The 22299-nt window shown below is 49.2% G+C and overlaps 2 protein-coding genes across 2 annotated transcripts in view; one reads left to right on the forward strand and one right to left on the reverse strand.

Annotated features, from left to right (window-relative positions):
* Positions 1-10905, reverse strand: part of LOC107125838 (protein hinderin-like) — a 44413-nt gene extending 33508 nt beyond the window's left edge. The window contains exon 1 of the mRNA XM_015429299.1: positions 10835-10905. The gene's annotated coding sequence lies outside the window, so the exon portion shown is untranslated. The remainder of the gene's footprint in view (positions 1-10834) is intronic.
* A 387-nt stretch (positions 10906-11292) lies between these two features.
* The window catches only part of TPGS2 (tubulin polyglutamylase complex subunit 2), a gene marked incomplete at its 3' end in the record, with an annotated part of 17993 nt that continues 6986 nt past the window's right edge, over positions 11293-22299 (forward strand). The window contains exons 1-2 of the mRNA XM_015429300.1: positions 11293-11406; positions 14411-14490. Of these exons, the coding sequence (XP_015284786.1) occupies positions 11331-11406; positions 14411-14490 (156 nt within the window). The remainder of the gene's footprint in view (positions 11407-14410; positions 14491-22299) is intronic.

Below are 22299 nucleotides of genomic sequence, written 5' to 3' on the forward strand. Positions count from 1 at the left end.
AATGATGATTCAGGTAGGAGCTGGACCAGGAAGAACATGGGACACAAAGACCAGTGACCACAAAAGCCTTCAGAACGAATGATCAGGCTTATCCGCCTGGACAGTAGGAAACCTGACGACAGTACCTTAAGGACCTCTGTTTCCTCCAGTGTTGTGATCAGAAACTATTCAAGTGTCGGAGCGACAGCTGGTGCACAGGAACTGGCAATTGTTTCTCCGGTCCTCTAAAGTAACTAGAAGACTCGCAGTAGGAAAGCGCAAGAGTCCAGTAGCAACTGGAAGACTAACCGAATATGTGGCAGGATACGAGCTTCCGTGAGTCGCTGCTCGCTTCTTCAGATATCTGGAGAAGAGAGCCATGACTCACGAAAGCCCGTACCCTGCCGCATATTTGGTTAGTCTTCAAGGCGGTACTGGATTCTTGCTCTTTTCTACTGCTACAGATGGACTAACACAGCTGCCCGTGGGGAGGGGAAGGGAAAGGAGTTTGTAAGCCGCTCTGAGACACATTTGGGTAGTGAAGGGAGGGGTATAAATCCAATCTCTTCTTCTTCTTCTTCTCTGCCCTTCCTCGTGGTCCAAGGCAGCTTACGATAATGAGCTAGCCCAAAGCCGCTCCGCACATTCGCATAAGAACACCCTTGATGCCAGTCAAAACGGGACCCAATCAGACTCACCACCTGCAAGCTCAGGCAGACTTGGCCATGTTTTGCGGCTTTTCTGCAATCGTACCTGGAATGTATACCAGCGACTGGTCTTCATCAGAAACTGAACAGGATCTTGTTCAAGGAAAGCAAAGGCAAGATATTTCTCGGGTCCTACGTCGGGAAACCCGCTACTATGCCATTAAAGCAGGACGTGGCTGAGAAATCTCACTCCTGCCTCAAAAAGAAGCGGCTTGCGGGAAACAGAATGCGTGGAGACGACTAACGCAGACCTGTCTTTGCATCCACCATTCGCTTTTAATCAAACGGACCTCAGTTCAAAGCCTGCCCTTTATGAAAGACCACATAAGTAGCTTCATCTCCCAGATAACGAACCGCTGCCTTTACATGTGCTAGGTGTGATTATTCAAAGAACTTCTGCAAGCTGTGCGGCTCAGCCCAGGCTTCAGTCACTGAAGTATAGACATGGATTCCACGCTTCACATTTTCAATTCCAGAAAGCCATCCGATGCTCTGAAAAACAGGAGCTGGGAAGTGGAAATCCAGAAGAGAGACCTATAACTCAAGGCCACGCTATGGCTGCATCCCGATGTCACGTTAAGCCGACATGTGCGCAAACCCAGCTGGCCGCCGGGTTCACACCTTTTCGAACACGGCACCAAGAAGAAACCCTGGTTTTAAGAAAATTCTGGCTACCTAATGTTCCCTCTAAGCTGTGTAATCTTGTGAGCGAAAATTCTACTCTGTGAGCTACTGGCATGAAATTTGTGAGCGAGCGATTTGGCTCCTGCATAAATTAGTTGGCTCTGGAGCCCTCCTTCCTGAGCGAAGACAAAAATCTGTGAGCTGGAGGCTGAAACACTGTGAGCTAGCTCACACTGACTCAGCTTAGAGGGAACACTGTGATCAATACTCCGTGGAGTCTTGTGAGCAAAATTTCTACTTTGTGAGCTACTGGCGTTAAAGCGGTGAGCGAGCGATTCGGCTGCTGCGTAACTTAGTTTGCTCTGGGGCCCTCCTTCCTGAGCCGAGACAAAAATGTGTGAGCCGGAGGCTGAAAAACTGTGAGCTGGCTCACACTAACACAGCTCAGAGGGAACACTGCCTTGTGATGTATGAAGGCAAGCACGCAGCTCAAGCAGGGTTAGTTATCTTCCCCAGAGAGGGATTCCAGGCTAGCCCGATCTCATCAGCTCTCGGAAGCTAAGCAGGATCAGCCACGGCTGGAAAGTGAATGAGAGACCACCAAGTCCAGGGTCGCCATGTTGACGAAGGCAACGGCAAAACCACCTCTGATCTGACCCTCTCTTGCCTTGCGTCGCCCTAAATCGGCCGCAACTTGATGGCACCTTCCACCACCACAAAACGAGGGGTTCATCCAGGCTTTTAGTGTAAGCTGCGGGAATTCATGGGCAACTACAGCTGGCTTTAAACCGGGATTCTTCAGTAATGCTCTGTGCAGGAAGAGAGGTGTTCATGGAAGTCCCACAACAACCCAGGCACCTGCACTCTCAGAGTTGACGTCCGTTTGATGCAGTGTCTAAATTCAACCCAGGGCGCCCTCACCCACAGTCCCTCCCAGGAGCAGGCTTTTTGCAAACTTGGGAAAGTCATGCTTGAGCAAAGAGCTTTTCTGCTTCTGACTGTGGGTCCCTGTGACGTCCTTGCTATTTGGGGAAATGGTTTTAGCTTTAAATACTCTCTGGGTATAGAAACTTGGTAGTTTTATGCTGCCACCAGGAATTAAAAATTCCAAATCTCTCTCTTTTGGTAGAATGACCTAGGGTCTGGGCACTTCAGAGGACTATGTGGCCCTGAGGAAGGACTATACTGATTTCTGGGATAAGTTTAAAGAAAAATTGATTTATTTAATAAAGAACAAAATAGGTTTCTGGTTATTTTGAACAGTTGCTGAAGAAAGGAACCTGTAAATATAACTGGCAAAGCTTGGTGTTACAAACAGTCTCTCAATCTCCAAACTCCACTCTGACAGGCTTATACATTCAGTATAATCTCTATCTCATTTATATAGATATAGCCACACAGGCTAGTCTCTTTGTTTTATTCACACAGAATGGAATCAACTCTCTTAGTCACACAGACTAAACTATTGGTCTTATTCACACAGAATTAGACTCAGAATTCCATAGTCACACAGACTGTGTCCTCTCTTCAAGCTTCACAGACAGAATCCTTCATAACTCTCAAGTCACACAGACTATCCTCAAAACTCTTCCATACTTGTCACTTTCATGTGGAAGGGCGGGATATAAGTCTAATAAATAAATAAATAAACATAACAGAATCTCCTCAAGGAATCCTCTCAGACACCCCTCCTCCCACACTCTCAGTCAGCAGCCAATCAAAATACACTCATCTCCCTCTATCACTCTCTTCCAGCACTGCAAAGTAAACATTTAAAGGAACACACACACCAAAACATGGAATCATTACAGTCCTTTTGACGTTGGAAAGCACATGACACATGAAGCTGCCTTTCACTGAATCAGATCACTGGTCCGTCCAAGTCGGTACTCCCTACTCAGGCTGTCAGCAGCTCTCCAGAGTCTCGGGATGAGGTCTTCCCCATCACCTAGTGCTTTGCCACTAAGCCACGGCCCCTCACATGATGCTGCCTAAACCCTAAACTGAATCAGGTGCTTGGTCCATCAAGGGCAGCATTGTCCACTCAGACGAGCAGTAGCTCTCCAGGGTCTCAGGGACAGGTCTTTCCAATCACATACTGCTTGGCCCTTTTACTTGGAGGTGCCGGGGATTGAACCTGGGACCTTCTGCATGCCAAGCAGAGGCTCTTCCACTCAGCCACAGCCCCTCTTTACAGCTCTCCAGGGTCTCAGGCGGAGGTCCTTCCCATCACCTCCTGCCTGGTCCTTTTACTTGGAGGTGCCAGGGATTGAACCTGGGGCCTTCTGCCTGCCAAGCAGAGGCTCTTCCACTGAGCCACAGCCCCTCTTTACAGCTCTCCAGGGTCTCAGGCGGAGGTCTTTCCCATCACCTACTGCTTGGTCCTTTTACTTGGAGGTGCCAAGGATTGAACCTGGGACCTTCTGCATGCCAAGCAGAGGCTCTTCCACTGAGCCACAGCCCCTCTTTACAGCTCTCCAGGGTCTCAGGCGGAGGTCTTTCCCATCACCTACTGCTTGGTCCTTTAACTTGGAGGTGCCGGGGATTGAACCTGGGACCTTCTGCATGCCAAGCAGAGGCTCTTCCACTGAGTCACTGACCTTCCTTGTCTCCCCACAACAACTATTCCAGTTACCATATTTCACTCCTAATCCGGAAAAGAAACTGCTCCTCTCTAGAGAAGAGAAGAAGAGAAGAGATTGGATTTATACCCCGCCCTTCACTTCCCAAAGGTGTCTCAGAGCTGCTTACAAACTCCTTTCCCTTCCCCTCCCCACAACAGACACCCTGTGAGGTTGGTGGGGCTGAAAGAGCTCTGACACAAGCTGCTCTTTTTCAAGAACAGCTCTTATCAGAACTACGACTTGCCCAAGGTCATCCAGCCAGGTGCAAGTGGAGGAGTGGGGAATCAAACCCGGTTCTCCCAGACTAGAGTCCGCGCACTTAACCACTACACCAAACTGGCTCTCTCTAAAATATCAGGCTCAGCCCAGTCTTGATCCTGCGCAAAAACCTACCCCTAGTTGCACTGCTTACAAAGTAGTACGTCCCAATAAGACTCTGAGCTTAGTTAGGGAATGGAAGGGAAGACGAAGGATGGTGGGCCTTTCAGGGCAGACTGACAGAAGCAAAGAAATTTTTCAGAGATAAAATGCATCTTACGCTTTTCATCAGTGCTCTAAAAGCTTCACATACATTTCCCTCATGAAAGTTTGCAACTACCAGGTTCAGTGTAGTGCTTAGGAGTGCGGACTCTAACCTGGGAGAACCGGGTTTGATTCCCCACTCCTCCACATGCAGCTGCTGGTGTAACCTTGGGTCAGTCATAAGTTCTTTCAGAGCTGTTCTCTCAAGGGCAGTTCTCAAGAGAGCTCTCTCAGCCCCACCTACCTCATGGGGTATCTGTTGTGGGGAGGGGAAGGGAAAGGAGATTGTAAGCCACCCTGGGACTCCAAGTGAAGGGCAGGGTATAAATCCAATCTCTTCTTCTCTTTTCTAATCTGGGAGAACTGGGTTTGATTCCCCACTTCTCCACATGCAGTTGCTCCTGCGACCTTGGGTCAGCCATAAGTTCTTTCAGAGCTGTTCTCTCAAGAGCAGTCCTTGAACAAGCTTTCTCAGCCCCACCTACCTCACAAGGGTGTCTGTTGTGGGGAGAGGAAGGGAAAGGAGACCGTAAGCCGCTCTGAGACTCCTTTGGAGAGTGAAGGGTGGGGTCTAAATCCAGTTTCTTCTTCTCTCTCTCTTTCCTCTAAGTTGGACCAATAAGAGCCCCTCTGTATGACAGAGAAGTGACAGGTCTGCCAAGGCAGGCTTTGCTGGGGCCTTCCCGGCTCACTCTACTAAGACCCTAACGCCAGGAACAAGAGCAGCCTCCTTGGCCCAGAGCAAAGACACTCCCTACCCCAAGAAATGAAAACACAGGCAGGCACAAAGTGCAGAAAGCAACAGCACCCCCCTCCCCCAGGGAAGAGAGTCCAAAAATAATCCCACAGAGCCTTCAACAGCAAGTCACAACCTGCTGTGCATGTTATCCCCTCCGCTAAATACTGTGACGGGAACGACGAGACCGAAATCGCACCAAGCCATCCTGAAGAAATGAATTCCCGTCCAAGCAATTTTCAGGACAAAGATAAGTCAGCCCTCCCCTTCTCCCTATGAATGTTTGTTTCACAACCGTTCACGTAGCCGTAGAAAAGAGCAAGAGTCCAGTGGCACCTTAAAGCAGTGGTGGCGAACCTATGGCACGGGGGCCAGAGGTGGCACTCAGAGCCCTCTCTGTGGGCATGCGTGCCATTGCCCCAGCCAGGCCCAGACCATCATTAAAGTGTCGAATTCTCTGCCAAATAATTTTAAGTAAATGAAAGCATTTGGGATTGCTTTCCTTACTTTGTTTGGATCATCTTAAGTTAATGTATGAGTTGTTTTTTCTAAAGTAAAACCTCAGTATTCAGGTTAAATTGCCGTGTTGGCACTTTGCGATAAATAAGTGGGTTTGGGGTTGCAGTTTGGGCACTCGGTCTCTAAAAGGTTTGCCATCACTGCCTTAAAGACTAACAAAAGTTGTGGCAGGGGAGGTGCTGTAATTGAGTCACGGCTCGCTTCTTCAGATACCTTCCTGGACCCGCTCTTTTCAACCTGAAGAAGGGAGCAGTGACTCATGAAAGCTCCTCCCCTGCCTAGAGATGTAAAATTTCCGGAAATTTTGAAGCTCGGAAAAATCCCCGGGTTTTTTCTGGGTTTTTTTGGGGGGAAATGGAAATTTTTGGAAAAATTGAAAAAAATGCTACATTAGCACTTCTTTTTTCTTTTCCAGATTGAAAGTCATTCTGTTACTTTAGGAACATAAAATGTGACTATGGACATTTTTACTTGGCATGAGATTATCACAACTAGCCTATTAAAAATATCGTGTATCCAAACAATTATTACAAACAGAATACCCACCCACATGCAAAAACAAAACTGAAACCTTTTTCTTTTCTTGTGACAACAGCACCTCCTAAAGGAAGAAATGCATCTTGTTCTTGCTTTGGAGAGTTCAGTTTGTAACCTAGGACTTGCTTGTCCTCAGTGCACAGAAATTAGATCAATCTGATACCATATGTATTTTTTAGAAATGATTTGGAAAATATTTGAACACCTAGTCTTAAAATATTTTATTCATCATGTTAAAATAAAACGTTCCATAATTAATTTTTTTCTTTTCTTTTCTTTTTTCAATTTTTCCAATTTTTCAGAAAAAAACAAAAAGGCTTCAGGAAAAAAACGGAAAAAACCCGTTCTTTTTCCGAATTTTTCCGTTTTTTTTTCCCGGGCCTTCACATCTCTACCCCTGCCACAAATTTTGTTAGTCTTTAATGTCCCACTGGACTCTTGCTCTTTTCTACTGCTACAAACAGACTAACACGGAGACCCTTCTTGACCCAACAGCTATTCGCGTTAGCAGCAACTCACTCCTGATCAGGAAGAGAAACTGCTTCCCTCCAAAATACAAGCAACAGCCCACCATGATTTATTAGAAAATGATTCAAAAAACGTTTCTGTCCCCTCTCCAGGAACCCGCCTGGGGCGGCTTGGGAAAGAAAGAAGGATAAATGCAAACCATTAAAAACAAAATATTAAAAGATACTGTGCAGGCAAGGCGGGATATCAATCGAAAATAAATAATAAATATTAACTAAAACCCAGCACTAAAAATCCAGCATTAAAAACACAGAGCATACAAACAGACCACCGACAGCTTAAAATAAGTTTCCAGACTAAAATAGTATCGAAAGGTCAACACCTTCATTAAAAACCTTTATTTGTTCATTTTACGGACCTTATTCAAACCCCACCTTTCTCCTCAATGGGGACCCAAAGCCGCTTACATCACTCTCTCCTCCATTTTATCCTCACAACATCCCTGCGAGGTGGGTTAGGCTGAGAGCATGTGATTGGCCCAAGGCCACCCACCAGCTCACACAGCAGAGACGGGACTCGAACCTGATTTCCCCAGATCCTAGTCTGACAATTTAACCACTACACCATGCTCAGTTACAAGGCTTGATGAACAGAAACATTTTGGCCTGGTGCCTAAAAAGGACCAATGCAGGCATCAAGCGGGCCTCGGGGGGAAGGGAATTCCACAAGCAAGGTGTCAGGCAACTCTAGGTAAAGGTAAAGGTTTCCCTTGCTCGAAAGCCAGTCAAATCCGACTCTAGGGGGCAGTACTCATCTCCGTTTCCAAGCCGAAGAGCCAGCGCTGTCCGAAGACTTCTCCGTGGTTATGTGGCCGGCATGACTAAATGCAGAGGCACACAGAATGCTGTCACCTTCCCACCAAAGCGGTACCTATTTATCCGCTTGCAGTGTCTTGCTTCAGAACGGCTAGGTCGGCAGGAGCTGGGGCCAGAGAAGGGAGCTCACTCTGTCCCGCGGCACTCGGGTCTCGAACTGCCGACCTTCCGGTCTGCAGCTCGGCGTCTTAACCTCTGAGCCACCCTAACCAGATGCCAAAAGGAAGCATTTTTAACAAGGATTCTCAAACTGCCTCCAGCAATCCTCTTCCCATCACTTCTTTTAGCGGCCCTGGCTGCTCACCCACGCTCCTGTAGAAAGCCCGCCACCACTCAGACCAGACTCAACTTCCTCTCATTCGCTCCTGGCAGGTTTCCTTCCTGGAACCTCTGCTCCATTCAACCTTCCCCTTTTCACTTCCGACGAAAGAATCCGGCACGATCCTGCCCTGCCAGCAGTACAGGCTTCACACAAGGCCCTGAAGCGCCAGTGTGACCGAGCGCCGCAGCCAGAGGGACATGGGTTCAAATGCTCATCAGTCGCGATGCTCTGGGGGGAGGGAGACCCCTGGGCTAGCCCTCATTTCTCAGCCCGTCCTCTGTGCTTGGGTAAAGATCAAACAGGAGCTCCCCAGAGAAAGGGCAGGGCGGCAACAGAAGTGCCCTCAACTGTTCGGATTCAGCATCTCGTTTGGGAAAGACCAGTCGAGCAACCTCTCCTAACGAAGCCAGACTAGACCGCAGTCTTCCACGAAGGGCCCATCGTGCAACCAGATGACGAAGACAAGAATTTGGGTGACCAGAAGAAAAAGAGGAAGTTAACCCTGCTTGTTTCTCCCACCGTCGAAATGTCTGGAAATGGCTCGTCTGGAGACGAGAGCTAGCACGGTGTAGCGGTTAAAGTGTCGGACTGGGATCTGGGAGACCCAGGTTCGAATCCCCACTCAGCTGTGGAAGCTCGCTGGGTGACCTCGGGCCAGTCCCACGCTCTCGGCCTGACCTACATCACAGGGCTGTTTGTGAGGATAAACTGGAAGAGAGGAGAACGATATCAGCTGCTTTAGGTCCCCACTGGCGGGGTATAAATTTAATAATACAAAATAAATAAAATAAGTGGGAAATAAAGTAAATAGATAAACATTTCTGCTCTATTGTTTAATCCCAAGATCAGGGGTGGTCTTGAGGCAATGCTGAGGAAAGACATTCTAGAGACCTTAAAATTCGGCATACGTGTCAGGCACCATTTATTCAGTACTTCCCGCTCCGACGTGTCATACACCCGCTCCAACAGCATCCTCACTGGTGCACTCTGGGAATGATCCCAACAATGCCAGCATCCCAAAATGCCAACCTGCCTTAACAAAGAACAAAGATGGCCACTATCCGTTGGCAAGGGTACGAACACGAAGGGAAGACATACGACAACAACTGCATGCCAGAGCATACCAGGCAGGGATTGTGGCTCAGTGGTAGAGCCTGTGCTTTGAGTGCAGAAGGTCTCAGGTTCAATCCGCAACATCTCCACTTAAAAGGGTGCAAGTAGTAGGTGATGTCCGCATGGTCAAAGCAATGGTATTCCCAATAGTCATGTATGGCTGCGAGAGTTGGACTATAAGGAAGGCCGAGCGCCGAATAATAGATTCTTTTCAACTATGGTGCTGGAGAAGACTCTTGAGAGTCCCTTGGACTGCAAAAAGATCAAATCAGTCAATCCTAAAAGAAATCAACAGGCCACACCCAACAGCAGAAACTAATTGACGTATTAGGCCACACCCCAACAGCACAGCTCATTGGCATATTAGGCCACACCCCCATGCCTTCCCTTAGCTTGCCTGGGTGCCCCGTGGCTGTGGGAAGCCCGGGCAAGCCAGCCCTAAGACAAAGTACGAGTCCAGCGGCACCCTTAAGACCAACAAAGTTTTATTCAAGGTAGGAACTTTCGTGGGCATGGACACTTCTTCAGATATTACTAAAAGTAACTGTGCCAATCCACTGCAGTCAAAAGAACAAACGGATGAGCTGGGGACAGAAGATTTTGTATGGCAGAGTCCACCTCCTCGGGTTGCCACGTCCCCCTTCCCCAGCCACTGGCAGGGGACGGTTGGGCAGGGTTGCCAGATCCAGGCTGGGAAACTCATGGAGACTTGGGGATGGAGCCTGGGGAGGACGAGGACCTCAATGGGGTACAACATCATACAGTCCATCTTCCAAAGCATCCAGGGGAACTCATCTCTGTACCCTGGAGAGGAGCTGTAATTCCAGGGGCTCTCCAGGTCCCACCTGGAGGCTGGCATCCGTACCACCTCCAGAAGGAATAAGCCAGTTTGGCGCAACTGCCTAAAGTTTCAGACACCCCTCAAAGACACTCGCATTCAAGCCCCTCCTCTTGCCTCGAGAGGCCAGTCAGTCACCACAGGCCTAAACTACCTCACAGGCAGTGCTCCCTCTAAGTTGTGGAAGTCTTGTGTGCAAAAATCCGACTTTGTGAACGACAGGCATTAAAGTTGTAAGCGAGCGATTCGGCTCCTGAATTTCCAATGGGCCTTCCAGCGTCTCCTATTGTTTCCAACGGGCAATCCTGTCCTTCCTTTTAGTACATCCCCGAGCCGTCCAGTGTTCCCTCTAAGCTGAGTTAGTGTGAGCTAGCTCACAGTCTTTTAGCCTCCGGCTCACACATTTTTGTCTCAGTTCAGGAAGGATGGGGCTCCAGAGCAAACTAATTTATGCAGCAGCCAAATCGCTCGCTCACAACTTTAATGCCCAATAGTTCACAAAGAAGAATGTTTTGCTCACCCGAGTCCACAACTTAGAGGCGGCATTGGAGCCATCCTTCCTGAGCGGAGTCAAAAATAAATAAATAAATAAATATGAGGGAGCCAAAGGCTAAAAAACTGTGAGCTGGGTCACACTCACTCAGCTTAGAGGGAACACTGCTCACAGGGCTGTTGTGAAGGGAGAGGCACACACAACGCCCTGGGGGGGAAGGCAACATAAGAATTTAAGAAGGAAAGAAAAAATGACACGTTAACGACGACAACCACCCGCAGGGAGCCCTCCCGAGCTCTCAAAGCGCTCCGCATTCGCAGCCCCTCACAACAGCCCTGCAAGGTAGACCAGCGTCTACTAATAAACCGATCAATGAGCACTGCTACCGTCACTAGGCCCAAATTATCATTACAGGTCGTATCAATGCCCTTATTCCAACGCCACCGCCGCCCCTCACAGCCCCCGAGGGAAGGATACAGTCCCGACTCCAGTAAGCGGCTCCTTCCGGCCTTGGCCCCGCGGCCACATCCGCCATCTTGAAACAACCGCCACTCCCAGCGTCCCTCCGCCCAGCCACGCCCACCGCTCGCTCTTCTCGCTCCCCATTGGCTGCCCTTGCCTCGGCTTTGCCCAGATACGGCGCCGGCCGGGGGAGCAGCCTATCACCGCCTTTCCCGGAAGACTCCAGTCAAACGCCAGGGTGGGGCGGGGAGATTTTTAAGCCTCGGCCGATGCTTTGTGGGGGTTGAAGTCCTTTTGCCCACGGCCTCCCGCGGGGTGGCTTTCGGAACGAACTACGACTCCCGTGAGGAAGTGCGCCGAAAGGTGTTAAAACGGGTATATAAAAAAAGGACTACAGTCCCCATCATCCCCGGCGGCAACTCACTACGGGTCGTGAGCGGGGACCAAATCGGCTCAAACGGGTGTCTTTTTGTTGCCTTGTTCCTGTGCTAGGTGCTGATGCCGCAGGAGAATGGAGGAGAAGGCTGGGCGTGGCAGCATCAAGCCCTACGTGGACAGACTCACCCTGGGGGTCACGCGCATCTTAGGTAAGCCGCAGGAGGGCGGAGCCCGGGTTCAGAGTCCCTGGGTTGGCATGGTAACCGCCAGAAACCAGCGCTCCAAGCGGGCAGGTGTAATGCAGCAGATTATGGCCATTGCAGCAAAGGGCTGTTTGCAGCCTCCTTGCGTGCAAGATCTGAGCCCCGTGCGAGGCCTGGAAGACCCACACACACGTGCACTGGATATAGTTGCCAGCCTCCAGGTGGGGCCTGGAGATCTCCCGGAATGAGAACTGATCTCCAGGGATCTGATGCTATAACAGATCCTGCGAGTGGGTTTTCCGGCACGGCTCTTAATACGGAAGGGGCCACCACAGGAAAGGCCCGCGGTCTGGAAACGTCCACCCTTTGGGAAGGCCCTCAGCACAGTCGCAGCTCACCAGTGGATAGGGTCCCCTAGTAGAAGGTGCTGGGAAAGATCTTTCTCTGCCTGGGACCCAGCCAGAAAAGAAAATCCTGAACAGCCTTGTTCTGCTTGACCTGTTCAGTGGTATCGTCAGATTTGGGGCTTAAGAACATGAGAGAGGCCAATGTTGGATCAGGCCAGTGGCCCATCCAGTCCCACACTCTTAACACAGAGGGGCCAGAAATACCAGGTGCCACCAGCAGGTCCAGCAGTGGGGCAAAGACACTAGAAGCCCTCCCACTGTTGCCCCCCCCCCCAAGCACCAAGAAGACAGAGCATCACTTGCCTCAGACAGAGAGTCCCTATCTATACTTTGTGGCTAATAGCCACTGATGGACCTCTGCTCCATAGAAGAACACAAGAGAAGCCCATGTTGGGTCAGGCCAGTGGCCCATCCAGTCCAACACTCTGTGTCACACAGTGGCCAAAAACACCAGGTGCCCTCAGGAGGTCCAGCAGTGGGGCCAGGACACTAGAAGCCCCTCCCACTGTTGCCCCCCCCCCAAGCACCAAGAAGACAGAGCATCCCTTGCCCCAGACCCAGAGTTCCTATTTATACCTCGTGGCTAATAGCCACCAATGGACCTCTGCTCCATATGTTTATCTAATTCCCTTTTGAAGTCGTCCATGCTTGTAGCCGCTGGGGAAGGCTGGGGAGGGACCTCAGCCAAGGTATTGACGCCACAGACCCCACCTTCCAAAGCAGCCGTTGTCTCCAGGCAACACTGTGCTACCAATTGATCTGACACCTTTCAGTACAATAGGGTTACTCCTGAGGAAGATTGGGATGAAATGGGAATATAACCAGGTGCCCACCTGGAGGTTGGCAACTCTCCTCACGAAGCATTCTCTGGTACTTCTGTGACTCCCTTCTCCCTGCCACGTGTCACTCTTAGGTTCAATGTTATGTTTGCCCCAGAGATATTTTTAATTGAACATCCCGGCTCTTCAGGCAGTCTCTCGTTTGATCTAGGATCTGGTTCAGACTCTTTTAGAACCTACCGAGTCTTCCGCCCTCCACCCTTTCCCACTACGGATGCTGTGCACAATCTTCCCCCATCCGACCCTGACCCCTTTCTTTGATCTCAGAAGGACCCAAATTTATTCTATTGATAATCTGCCACCTTATTAATGCCTCTCTTCTGGAAGCTGTGGTTGGCTGATCGGCCCTCCCGTAAAGCAGAGAGAGAGATTTGTACGTCCGGCCAGAACGAAATGATTTAAGCATGAACGTGGGGAAAGAGAGACTTTTCTTCTGCAAAGAGCCAAAGGAAAACGAACTTAATGACCTAACAGGATTTTTTTTTAACCATCTTAGCCTTTGATGCTTCAAAGGCTTGCGTCTGCTGTCTTTCTCCTTGTGTTTGCAACTCGGCCCTGGGGTGCGACCCTCTGATCCTTTAAAGTTATACTTTCCTATGGTGGCTGGTGGGCAAATATGGGAAATCGGGCACGGACACCCATGCCTGCTCCCGAATATGGGGTGCCTGTTTATTTGCCGATCTCTAGTCGGCACTTCCAAAGCCCTTCACCCCAATTTTAACAATTTAACACAACACTGTTTCTGTCCTACCTCCGTGCATGACGCAGCTCACAAAGGCATGTTACAAATGTGATCCAATAAATAGAGAAGGAAGAGGAGGAGATTGGATTTATACCCCACCCTTCACTACCCAAAGGTGTCTCAGAGCGGCTTACACACTCCTTTCCCCTCCCCTCCCCACAACAGACACCCTGTGAGGCAGGTGAGGCTGAGAGAGCCCTGTCGAGGACTGCTCTTTTTCAGGAACAGCTGTGCCAGAGCTTGTGACTGACCCAAGGTCACATCAGCAGGTGCAAGTGGAGGAGTGGGGGAATCAAACCCGGTTCTCCCAGATTAGAGTCCGCACACTTAACCATAACACCAAACTGGCAAAATATAGCATGTGGAAGCAGAGCAGAATTTAGCTCAGTATTGTCTACTCAGACTGGTAGCAGCTCTCCAGGGTCTCAGGCAGAGGTGCTTCACATCACCTTCTTCCTGGTTCTTTTTAACTGGAGATGCCGGGGATTGAACCTGGGGCCTTTTGCCTGCCAAGCAGAGGCTCTACCACTGAGCCACAGCCCCTCTTTACAGCTCTCCAGGTCTCAGGCGGAGGTCTTTCACATCACCTGCTGTCTGGTCCTTTTTAACTGGAGATGCTGGGGATTGAACCTGGGACCTTCTGCCTGCCAAGCAGAGGATCTTCCACTCAGCCACAGCCCCTCTTTACAGCTCTCCAGGGTCTCAGGCGGAGGTCTTTCACATCATCTGCTGCCTGGTCCTTTTCAGCTGGAGATGCCAGGGATTGAACCTGGGGCTTTCTGCATGCCAAGCCTCTCCCGAACATGGACATGAAGCTACCGTATGCTGAATCCGACCCTTGGTCCATCAAAGTCAGTATTGTCCACTGAGGCTTCAACAACTTCTGTTGCAAGTCCCAATTGAAGGACGCCAGTGCTGGACACAGGCACACTTTAGATTTCCTTGGAAAGCTTCTCGCATGTCGTTGTCTGTCCTGGACGACACACCCCCAAATGACAAAATCATGTTTTTCCTTCTACTAGAAGCTTCTCCGGGAGTGACCGAAGTGACGTTTGTAGAGAAGGAGGCAGCAGAGCGGCACACCATTGTTTCGTGGGAGCAGGTAGGGGGGGTGTTTGTTTGTGGGCAGTTTGGGAGGGAGGAAAGGATTCACATGGCAATCTTTGCCGTGGGCTGGCCACATTTCTGGCCTGACCTGGATGGCCCAGCCTGGCATGATCTCATCCGATCTCAGAAGCCAAGCAGGGTCGGCCCTGGTTTGTACTTGGATGGGAGACCACCAAGGAAGTCCAGGGTTGCTGTGCAGAGGAAGCCAATGGCAAAACCACCTCTGAAACATCTCTTGCCTTAAAAACAAATCTAGCTCACCACACCGTGGTGCACAGTGCTAAAAGAGCTATGACTTCTGCCTGCCAGACAATCTTAGGATCTCCCCACTAGACACACATTGCTAAACAATAATTACTATTATTCCTCAGGGTCCTTCTCCACCAGGCGCCCCTCATTTTGGTGAGAGCCAGTATGGTGTAGTGGTGAAGTGCGCGGACTTTAATCTGGGAGAGCCGGGTTTGATTCCCCCACTCCTCTGCTTGCACCTGGCTGGATGACCTTGGGCAAGCCGTAGATCTGATAAGAGCTGTTCTTGAAAAAGAGCAGTCTCTGTCAAGAGCTCTCTCAGCCCCACCTGCCTCACAGGGCGTCTGGTGTGGGGAAGGGAAGGGAAATGAGTTTGTAAGCTGCTCTGAGACTCCGAGTAAAGGGCGGGGTATAAATCCAATCTCCTCTTCTCTTCTTCTTCTCATTTTTCCTGGGTTTCTTGTAGGCTGATCCTAAAACAAAGTATTGCCAGACACGTCTCTAGGGGGTCTAAAGGCATCCTGTGGGGTCTTGTGAGCTATAATTCCAGAGAAGCACCTATGTTTGTCACAGGAACCTGTTCACAGGATGGGCGTGGTATAAATATAATAAATAAATAATCAGCAGTCTTGTGGCGCACTGGGGAGGGGCTGTGGCTCAGAGGCGGAGCCTCTGCTTTGCATGCAGATGGTCCCAGGTTCAATCCCCGGCAGGACCAGGCAGTAGGTGATGTGAAAGACGTCTGCCCGAGACCCTGGAGAGCTGTCAGAGACCCTGGAGAAATCAGCTCCCAACAACAGTCATTCAGAAGAATTAAAGTTTATTGAGACATTGATAGGATCCAGACTCATAACGATTCTTTGTTAGAACTGAGGTCAAGCGCGGGAAGCAAGCAATTATACTAAAATTAAACAGGACCTCAATGGCTCTTGGCCAATCACACCTAAGCGAAAAAGCCCGCCTAACTAACGGCCTAACATTCTCAGGGGAAAGCGGACACTAGAGACAGTCAGGCCTCAAGGTTACATGGCTAAGTCAAGAAAGATAACAGCATTCTTGGTCTCACCCCCACGTCTCTATGGCAACCAAGCCCACTAAGAGGCTGGTTGACAAGAGCCGCTGCCAGTCTGAGTAGGCAGTACTGACCGTGATGGACCAATGGTCTGATTCAGTAAAGGCAGCTTCATGTGTGTTCATGCGTGAGTAAGCCGAATCAGTTTTTATTCTAGTATTAGTTTTTCTGGACTGGAACCCTTTAATTAGAAGTTGTACTTTGGCTCAATGCTCACTGTAAGCCGTGGGGCCAGTTTGGTGTTAGTGGTTAAGTGCGCGGACTCTAATCTGGGAGAACCGGATTTCATCCCCCACTCCTCCACTTGCATCTGGCTGGATGACTTTGGGCAAGCCATAGTTCTGATAAGAGCTGTCCTTGAAAAAGAGCAGTTTCTGTCAGAGCTCCCTCAGCCCCACCTACCTCACGGAGTGTCTGTTGTGGGGAAGGGAAGGGGAAGGAGTTTGTAAGCTGCCCCGAGACACCTTTGGGTAGTGAAGGGCAGGGTATAAATCCAATCTCCTCTTCTTCTTCTTCTTCTTCTTCTTTAGCAAAAATGCTAGTTTGTGAGCTATTGGCATCAAAGTTGTGAGCGAGCGAGTTGGCTGCTGCATAAATCAGTTATGCTTCAAGAAATGTTTAACAGTTCATGAGCTTTCAGTATACAGATTGAAAACTTCATTTCCCTCTTGAGAGTCCCGGCACCTCTTTATCAAAAAGAGAGAAAAAAAGCCCTGTTCATTCCCAACCCGGAGTTGGCAACCCTCTATGGTAGTGATGGCGAACCTTTTAGAGACCGAGTGCCCAAACTGCGACCCAAAACCCACTTATTTATCGCAAAGTGCCAACACGGCAATTTAACCTGAATACTGAGGTTTTACTTGAGAAAAAACAACTCATACATTCTTAGGTAAAGGTAAAGGTTTCCCTTGCTCGAAAGCCAGTCGAGTCCGACTCTAGGGTTGCGGTGCTCATCTCAGTTTCAAAGCCGAAGAGTCAGCGCTGTCCGAAGACGTTTCCGTGGTCATGTGGCCGGCATGACTGAACACCAAGGCGCACGGAATGCTGTTCCCTTCCCACTGAAGTGGTACCTATTTATCTACTTGCAATTTCTTGCTTTCGAACTGCTTGGTTGGCAGGAGCTGGAACTAGAGACGGGAGCTCACTCCGTCATGCGGCACCCAGGTCTCGAACTGCGGAACTACTGACTTTCCACCACCTGCAGTTCAGCGTCTTAACCACTTAAGATGATCCAAACAAAGTAAGGAAAGCATTCCCAAATTATTTGGCAGAGAATTCCATACTTTAATGATGGTCTGGGCCTGGCTGGGACGATGGCATGCGTGCCCACAGAGAGGGCTCTGAGTGCCACCTCTGGCACCCGTGCCATAAGTTCGCCACCACTGCTCTATGGCCTTCTCCTATTTTCTGTCTCTGGCACCCTGGTTTTCAGAGAGATACCGCCTCTGGACAGGGAGGGGAGCCATTGAGCTATCATAAAACCCGATAATCAAAAGAAGAGAAACCAGCATGCATGAAAGGCAGCGGGGAATTTCTGTTCCAAACGTGGGTTTTCTTAAACAACGGAGGGAGAAGCCAATTCACAATCGGCCTAACTGTCTCCAGTAGCCACCGTCCCTCTGTCTCTTCAATGCGGAATTTCTTGAGGTTCGTACGCATTGCATGAAGAAGTACCGTCTTTGTCCTCCAGCTACAGCCTAAATGACTGAGAGTTCACGGTCCCCTAAAGACTAGCTACTGAATTTCTTCACAAATCTTAGATGAGTTAGGCAGGAACAGTCTTTGGGGTGTTATTAAAGAAGGAGAAGAGAAGAGATTGGATTTATACCCCGCCTTTCACTACCCAAAGGAGTCTCAGAGCGGCTTACAAATTCCCTCCCCTTCCCCTCCCCACAACAGACACCCTGTGAGGTAGGTGGGGCTGAGAGAGCTCTGACAGAAACGGCTCTTTTTCAAGGACAGCTCTTATCAGAACTACGGCTTGCCCAAGGCCATCCAGCCAGGTGCAAGTGGTGGAGTGGGGAATCAAACCCAGTTCTCCCAGATTAGAGTCAGCGCACTTAACCACGACACCCAACTGGCTAACCATTCGTCTTTTAAGGGGACATGAGGCCACCTAACTAACATGTGTGAATAAATTCGTCATTTTTTTTTTTAAAGTGTCACAGTGTTCCTCATACTTTTTCCTCCTCTTTGTATCCATCCACTCCCCTCTGCTTATTGTGGATCCCCTTCTTGGGCCTAGGGTTGCCAACCTCCAGGGTGGTACAAACGAATAAACAGAATAATCTGTCATGCTGTACAAATCACACTGGAGACCACTGTCTTCTTATACTGTTCTACTTGCAACCAAAATTAATACACAGATCAAGTAGTTTTGCCACCAGGCATAAATGACAACGGCACCAGTTGAATAGTGACCTGAAAGTTCTTGAAAGGACAAGCTTCTTGGAACATACTGGTAAGACTTTGTGTCATTTTTAATCTTGCCAGAGCTGGGTTGGGCTCCATCACTAAAGAAAAGCGGTGACACCCTAAGAAACAGCAAAGCCACCTAGGCGTGCCATCGCCGCTCCTTTGGTTCGCACTACAGCTAGTCCTGAGTAGAGATGTAAAATTTCCGGAAATTTTGAAGCCCGGGTAGAAAAAACGTGTTTTTTCTGGGGGAAAAGGAAATTTTCGGAAAATTTGAAAAAAATGCTACGTTAGCACCTTTTTTTGTTTTCCAGATTGAAAGTCACTTTAGGGACATAAAATATGACTATGGACATTTTTACATGGCATGAGATTATCACAACTAGCCTATTAAAAATATAGTGTAACCAGACAATTTACAAACAGAATACCTGCCCATATGCAAAAACAAAACTGAAACCTTTTTCTTTTCTTGTGACAACAGCACCTCCTAAAGGAAGTTCTTGCATTGGAGAGTTCAGTTGGTAACCTAGGACTTGCTTGTCCTCAGCGCACAGAAATTAGATAAATCTGATACCATACGTATTTTTTAGAAATGATATGGAAAATATTTGAACACCTTGTCTTAAAATATTTTATTTACCATGTTAAAATAAAACGTTCCATAATCATTTTTTTTCTTTTCTTTTTTCTTTTCCAATTTTTCGGGGGGGAAAAAAGGCTTCAGGGAAAAAAACGGGGGGTGGGGGACGATTTTTTCCCAAATTTTTCCAGGTTTTCCCCGGGCCTTCACATCTCTAGTCCTGAGCTAACTCCTCTGCATGATGAGCCGGTGACGGCATCAATCTGAAGAGAGACTTGTACTGTCAAGGACTATCGGGTCACTGTTCAACTGCTGCAGTTGTCACTTAGGCCTGTTGGCAAAACCATTTGTCATGTGTTGTTGTTTTTTTTGGTAGTAAGTAGAACTGTATAAGAAGATAGTAGTCTCAAGCGTGATTTGCACAGCGCGACTCCATTTGCTGTATTTCCATTTTTGTGTGTTTGTCAACCTCCAGGGTGGTGGCTGGAGAGCTCCCGGGACTGCTGCTGATCTCAGAGGTCAGTCCCCTCCCTGAACCCCGCCCTCCTCAGCCTCCACCCTCCAAATAAATAAAATAAATAAATACATCTCCAGGTATTTCCCAACCCGGAGCAGGCGACCCTTTCTTGGGCCAGTGGAAGGATCCAGACTCGGCCAAGAAGTTCACCAGGATGCACCCTCCGAATTCTTCCACAAGTCAAAGCCCCAAACCCTTCGGCTTCTCCTTGCAGGAGAAGGAATCCAGTCATTTTGGCTGCCCCGTTCTAGGACGTTCCTGTCTCTGCAGTAAGGACCAGGGTTGCTACCCGTCGTGCACACGGCCGTGGCCAAATTCTGGCTAACAGTTCAGAATACTGCTGCCTGCTTTTTAGTCCCGGCCCCAGTGGTGACGTGCTTGAGGGCAGGAAGGCCTGATTGCTGGATCCAACCACCAGGTAGGGTTGCCAGTCTCCAGGTGGGGCCTGAAGTTCTCCTGGAATCACACGTGATCTCCATGAAGATAGGTTCAACTGGGGTCGCTGTGTTGGTCTGAAGCCATAGAGTCCAGTGGCTCCTTTGAGACCAGCAAAGTTTAATTCTTTGGTGTAGTGGTTAAGTGTGCAGACTCTAATCTGGGAGAACCGGGTTTGATTCCCCACTCCTCCACTCGCACCTGGCTGGATGACCTTGGGCAAGCCGTAGTTCTGATAAGAGCTGTCCTTGAAAAAGAGCCGTTTCTCTCAGAGCTCTCTCAGCCCCGCCTACCTCACAGGGTGTCTGTTGTGGGGAGGGGAAGGGAAAGGAGTTTGTAAGCTGCTCTGAGACTCCTTCCGGTAGTGAAGGGAGGGGTATAAATCCAATCTCCTCTTCCTCTTCTAATTCTTCTGAGTATAGGCTTCCATGTTCACTGGACTCAGAAGCTTATACCTAGAATTAAGCTCTGTTGGGTCCCAAAGGTGCGACTGGACTCCAACTGTATTCAGCTGCTCCAGACCCACACGGGGACCCACCTGAAACTGTTCTACCACAGACCAAGACAGCTGCCCTCTCAAACTAAACTTTAGAAGGAGATCAATCACTGACGGAAGCTAGATTCAGGTGGGGTAGCCGTGTTGGTCTGAAGCAACAGAGCAAAGTTTGAGTCCGGCAGCACCTTTGAGACCAACTAAGTTTGATTCTGGATAGAAGCTTTTGCATGTATGGACCTGAAAAGGCATTATACGAGGCAATATACAAGCACTTTGCCCTAAGAACGTTCTTGCAACCATGTTTTGATACATTGGTGAAAATGAAATTGTTGATACGTACCAGTTGAAATAACAGACGAAGAGCCGCTGCTTTCATCCATATTCGGAAGAAGAATAGTATCGAAACGGTAGAACATTCCGGAGATCGTCGTCATTTCACCATTTTCAGCTATCTTTGTGTATTTATAGATGCAGATTTTTGGTACACTTTTTTGTATGAGAAAATCGTGATTGTTATTTAAATATTTCCTGGCGCAGTTATTTCACCGTTTCTTCTTTTTCCGGTCTGTTCTGTGACTGTGACCATCGTTTTTCGAGGGATCTCCAGACGGCCAAGCCGTTTCCCTGGAGGACATGACCGCTTGGAAGAGCATACAGTATGGTGTACTAGGAGAAACGGAAGTCCTAGAGTGATGCCCCGTCCCTGACGAGCTCCTTCCTGTCCCTAAACTCTGCCCTCCCCAGGCACTTCCCCTCCCACCCCCCACTCCAAATATCTCCAAGTATTTCCCAAGCCGGAGCAACCCTCCTGGCAGAGCAATTTCAAGGTGCACTAAAATCTTTTGCTGACAGTTTCCCTTGGAAGAAGACATAGAAATCTGTTTTTTTTAAAAAGACGTGAGCGGCTTCTCCCTCCCTTCAACGCAGTGTGGCCATCCTCCAGGTTGCACCTGGAGATCTCCGGCTATTGCACTTGATCTCCAGGTGACAGAGGTCAGTTCCCCTGGAGAAAATGGCCACTTTGGAGGGTGGACTCTGTAGCGTTATACCCCGAGGAAGAAGAAGAGATTGGATTTATGCCCCGCCCTTCACTACCCAGAGGAGTCTCCGAACGGCTTACTGTCTCCTTTCCCTTCCCCTCCCCACAACAGACACCCCGTGAGGTAGAAGAAGAAGAAGAGATTGGATTTATACCCCGCCCTTCACTCCCCAAAGGAGTCTCAGAGTGGCTCACAGTCTCCTTTCCCTTCCCCTCCCCACAACAGACACTCCTGTGAGGTAGGAGGGACTGAGAGAGCTCTCTCAAGGACTACCCTTAAAAAAAACAGCTCTGAGAGAACTATAGCTTGCCCAAGGTCACACCAGCAGCTGGAAGAAGAGGAGGAAGAAGAGAGATTGGATTTATACCCTGCCCTTCACTACCCAAAGGTGTCTCAGAGCGGCTTACAAACTCCTTTCCCTTCCCCTCCCCACAACAGACACCCTGTGAGGTAGGTGGGGCTGAGAGAGCTCTGACAGAAACTGCTCTTTTTCAAGAACAGCTCTTATCAGAACTATGGCTTGCCCAAGGTCATCCAGCCAGGTGCAAGTGGAGGAGGAGTGCGGAATCAAACCCGGTTCTCCCAGATTAGAGTCCGCGCACTTAACCACTACACCAAACTGGCTCTCAGAAACAGAAGGTGCCTGATTCAACATTGGCTTCTCTTATGTTATTACGTCTGGAGCAGTGATGCTCTGTCTTCTTGGTGCTTGGGGGAGAACAGAAGAAGAAAAAGAGATTGGATTTATACCCCGCCCTTCACTACCCAAGGGAGTCTCAGAGCGGCTTACAAACTCCTTTCCCTTCCCCTCCCCACAGCAGACACCCTGTGAGGTAGGTGGGGCTGAGAGAGCTCTTGACAGAAACTGCCCTTTTTCAAGAAAAAGAAGAAGAGATTGGATTCATACCCCACCCTTCACTACCCAAAGGTGTCTCAGAGCAGCTTACAAACTCCTTTCCCTTCCCCTCCCCACAACAGACACCCTGTGAGGTAGGCA

This window comes from Gekko japonicus, unplaced genomic scaffold, assembly GCF_001447785.1.
Source record: "Gekko japonicus isolate JY-2015 unplaced genomic scaffold, Gekko_japonicus_V1.1 scaffold4808, whole genome shotgun sequence".
In the NCBI taxonomy this organism is placed as follows: Eukaryota; Metazoa; Chordata; class Lepidosauria; order Squamata; family Gekkonidae; genus Gekko; species Gekko japonicus.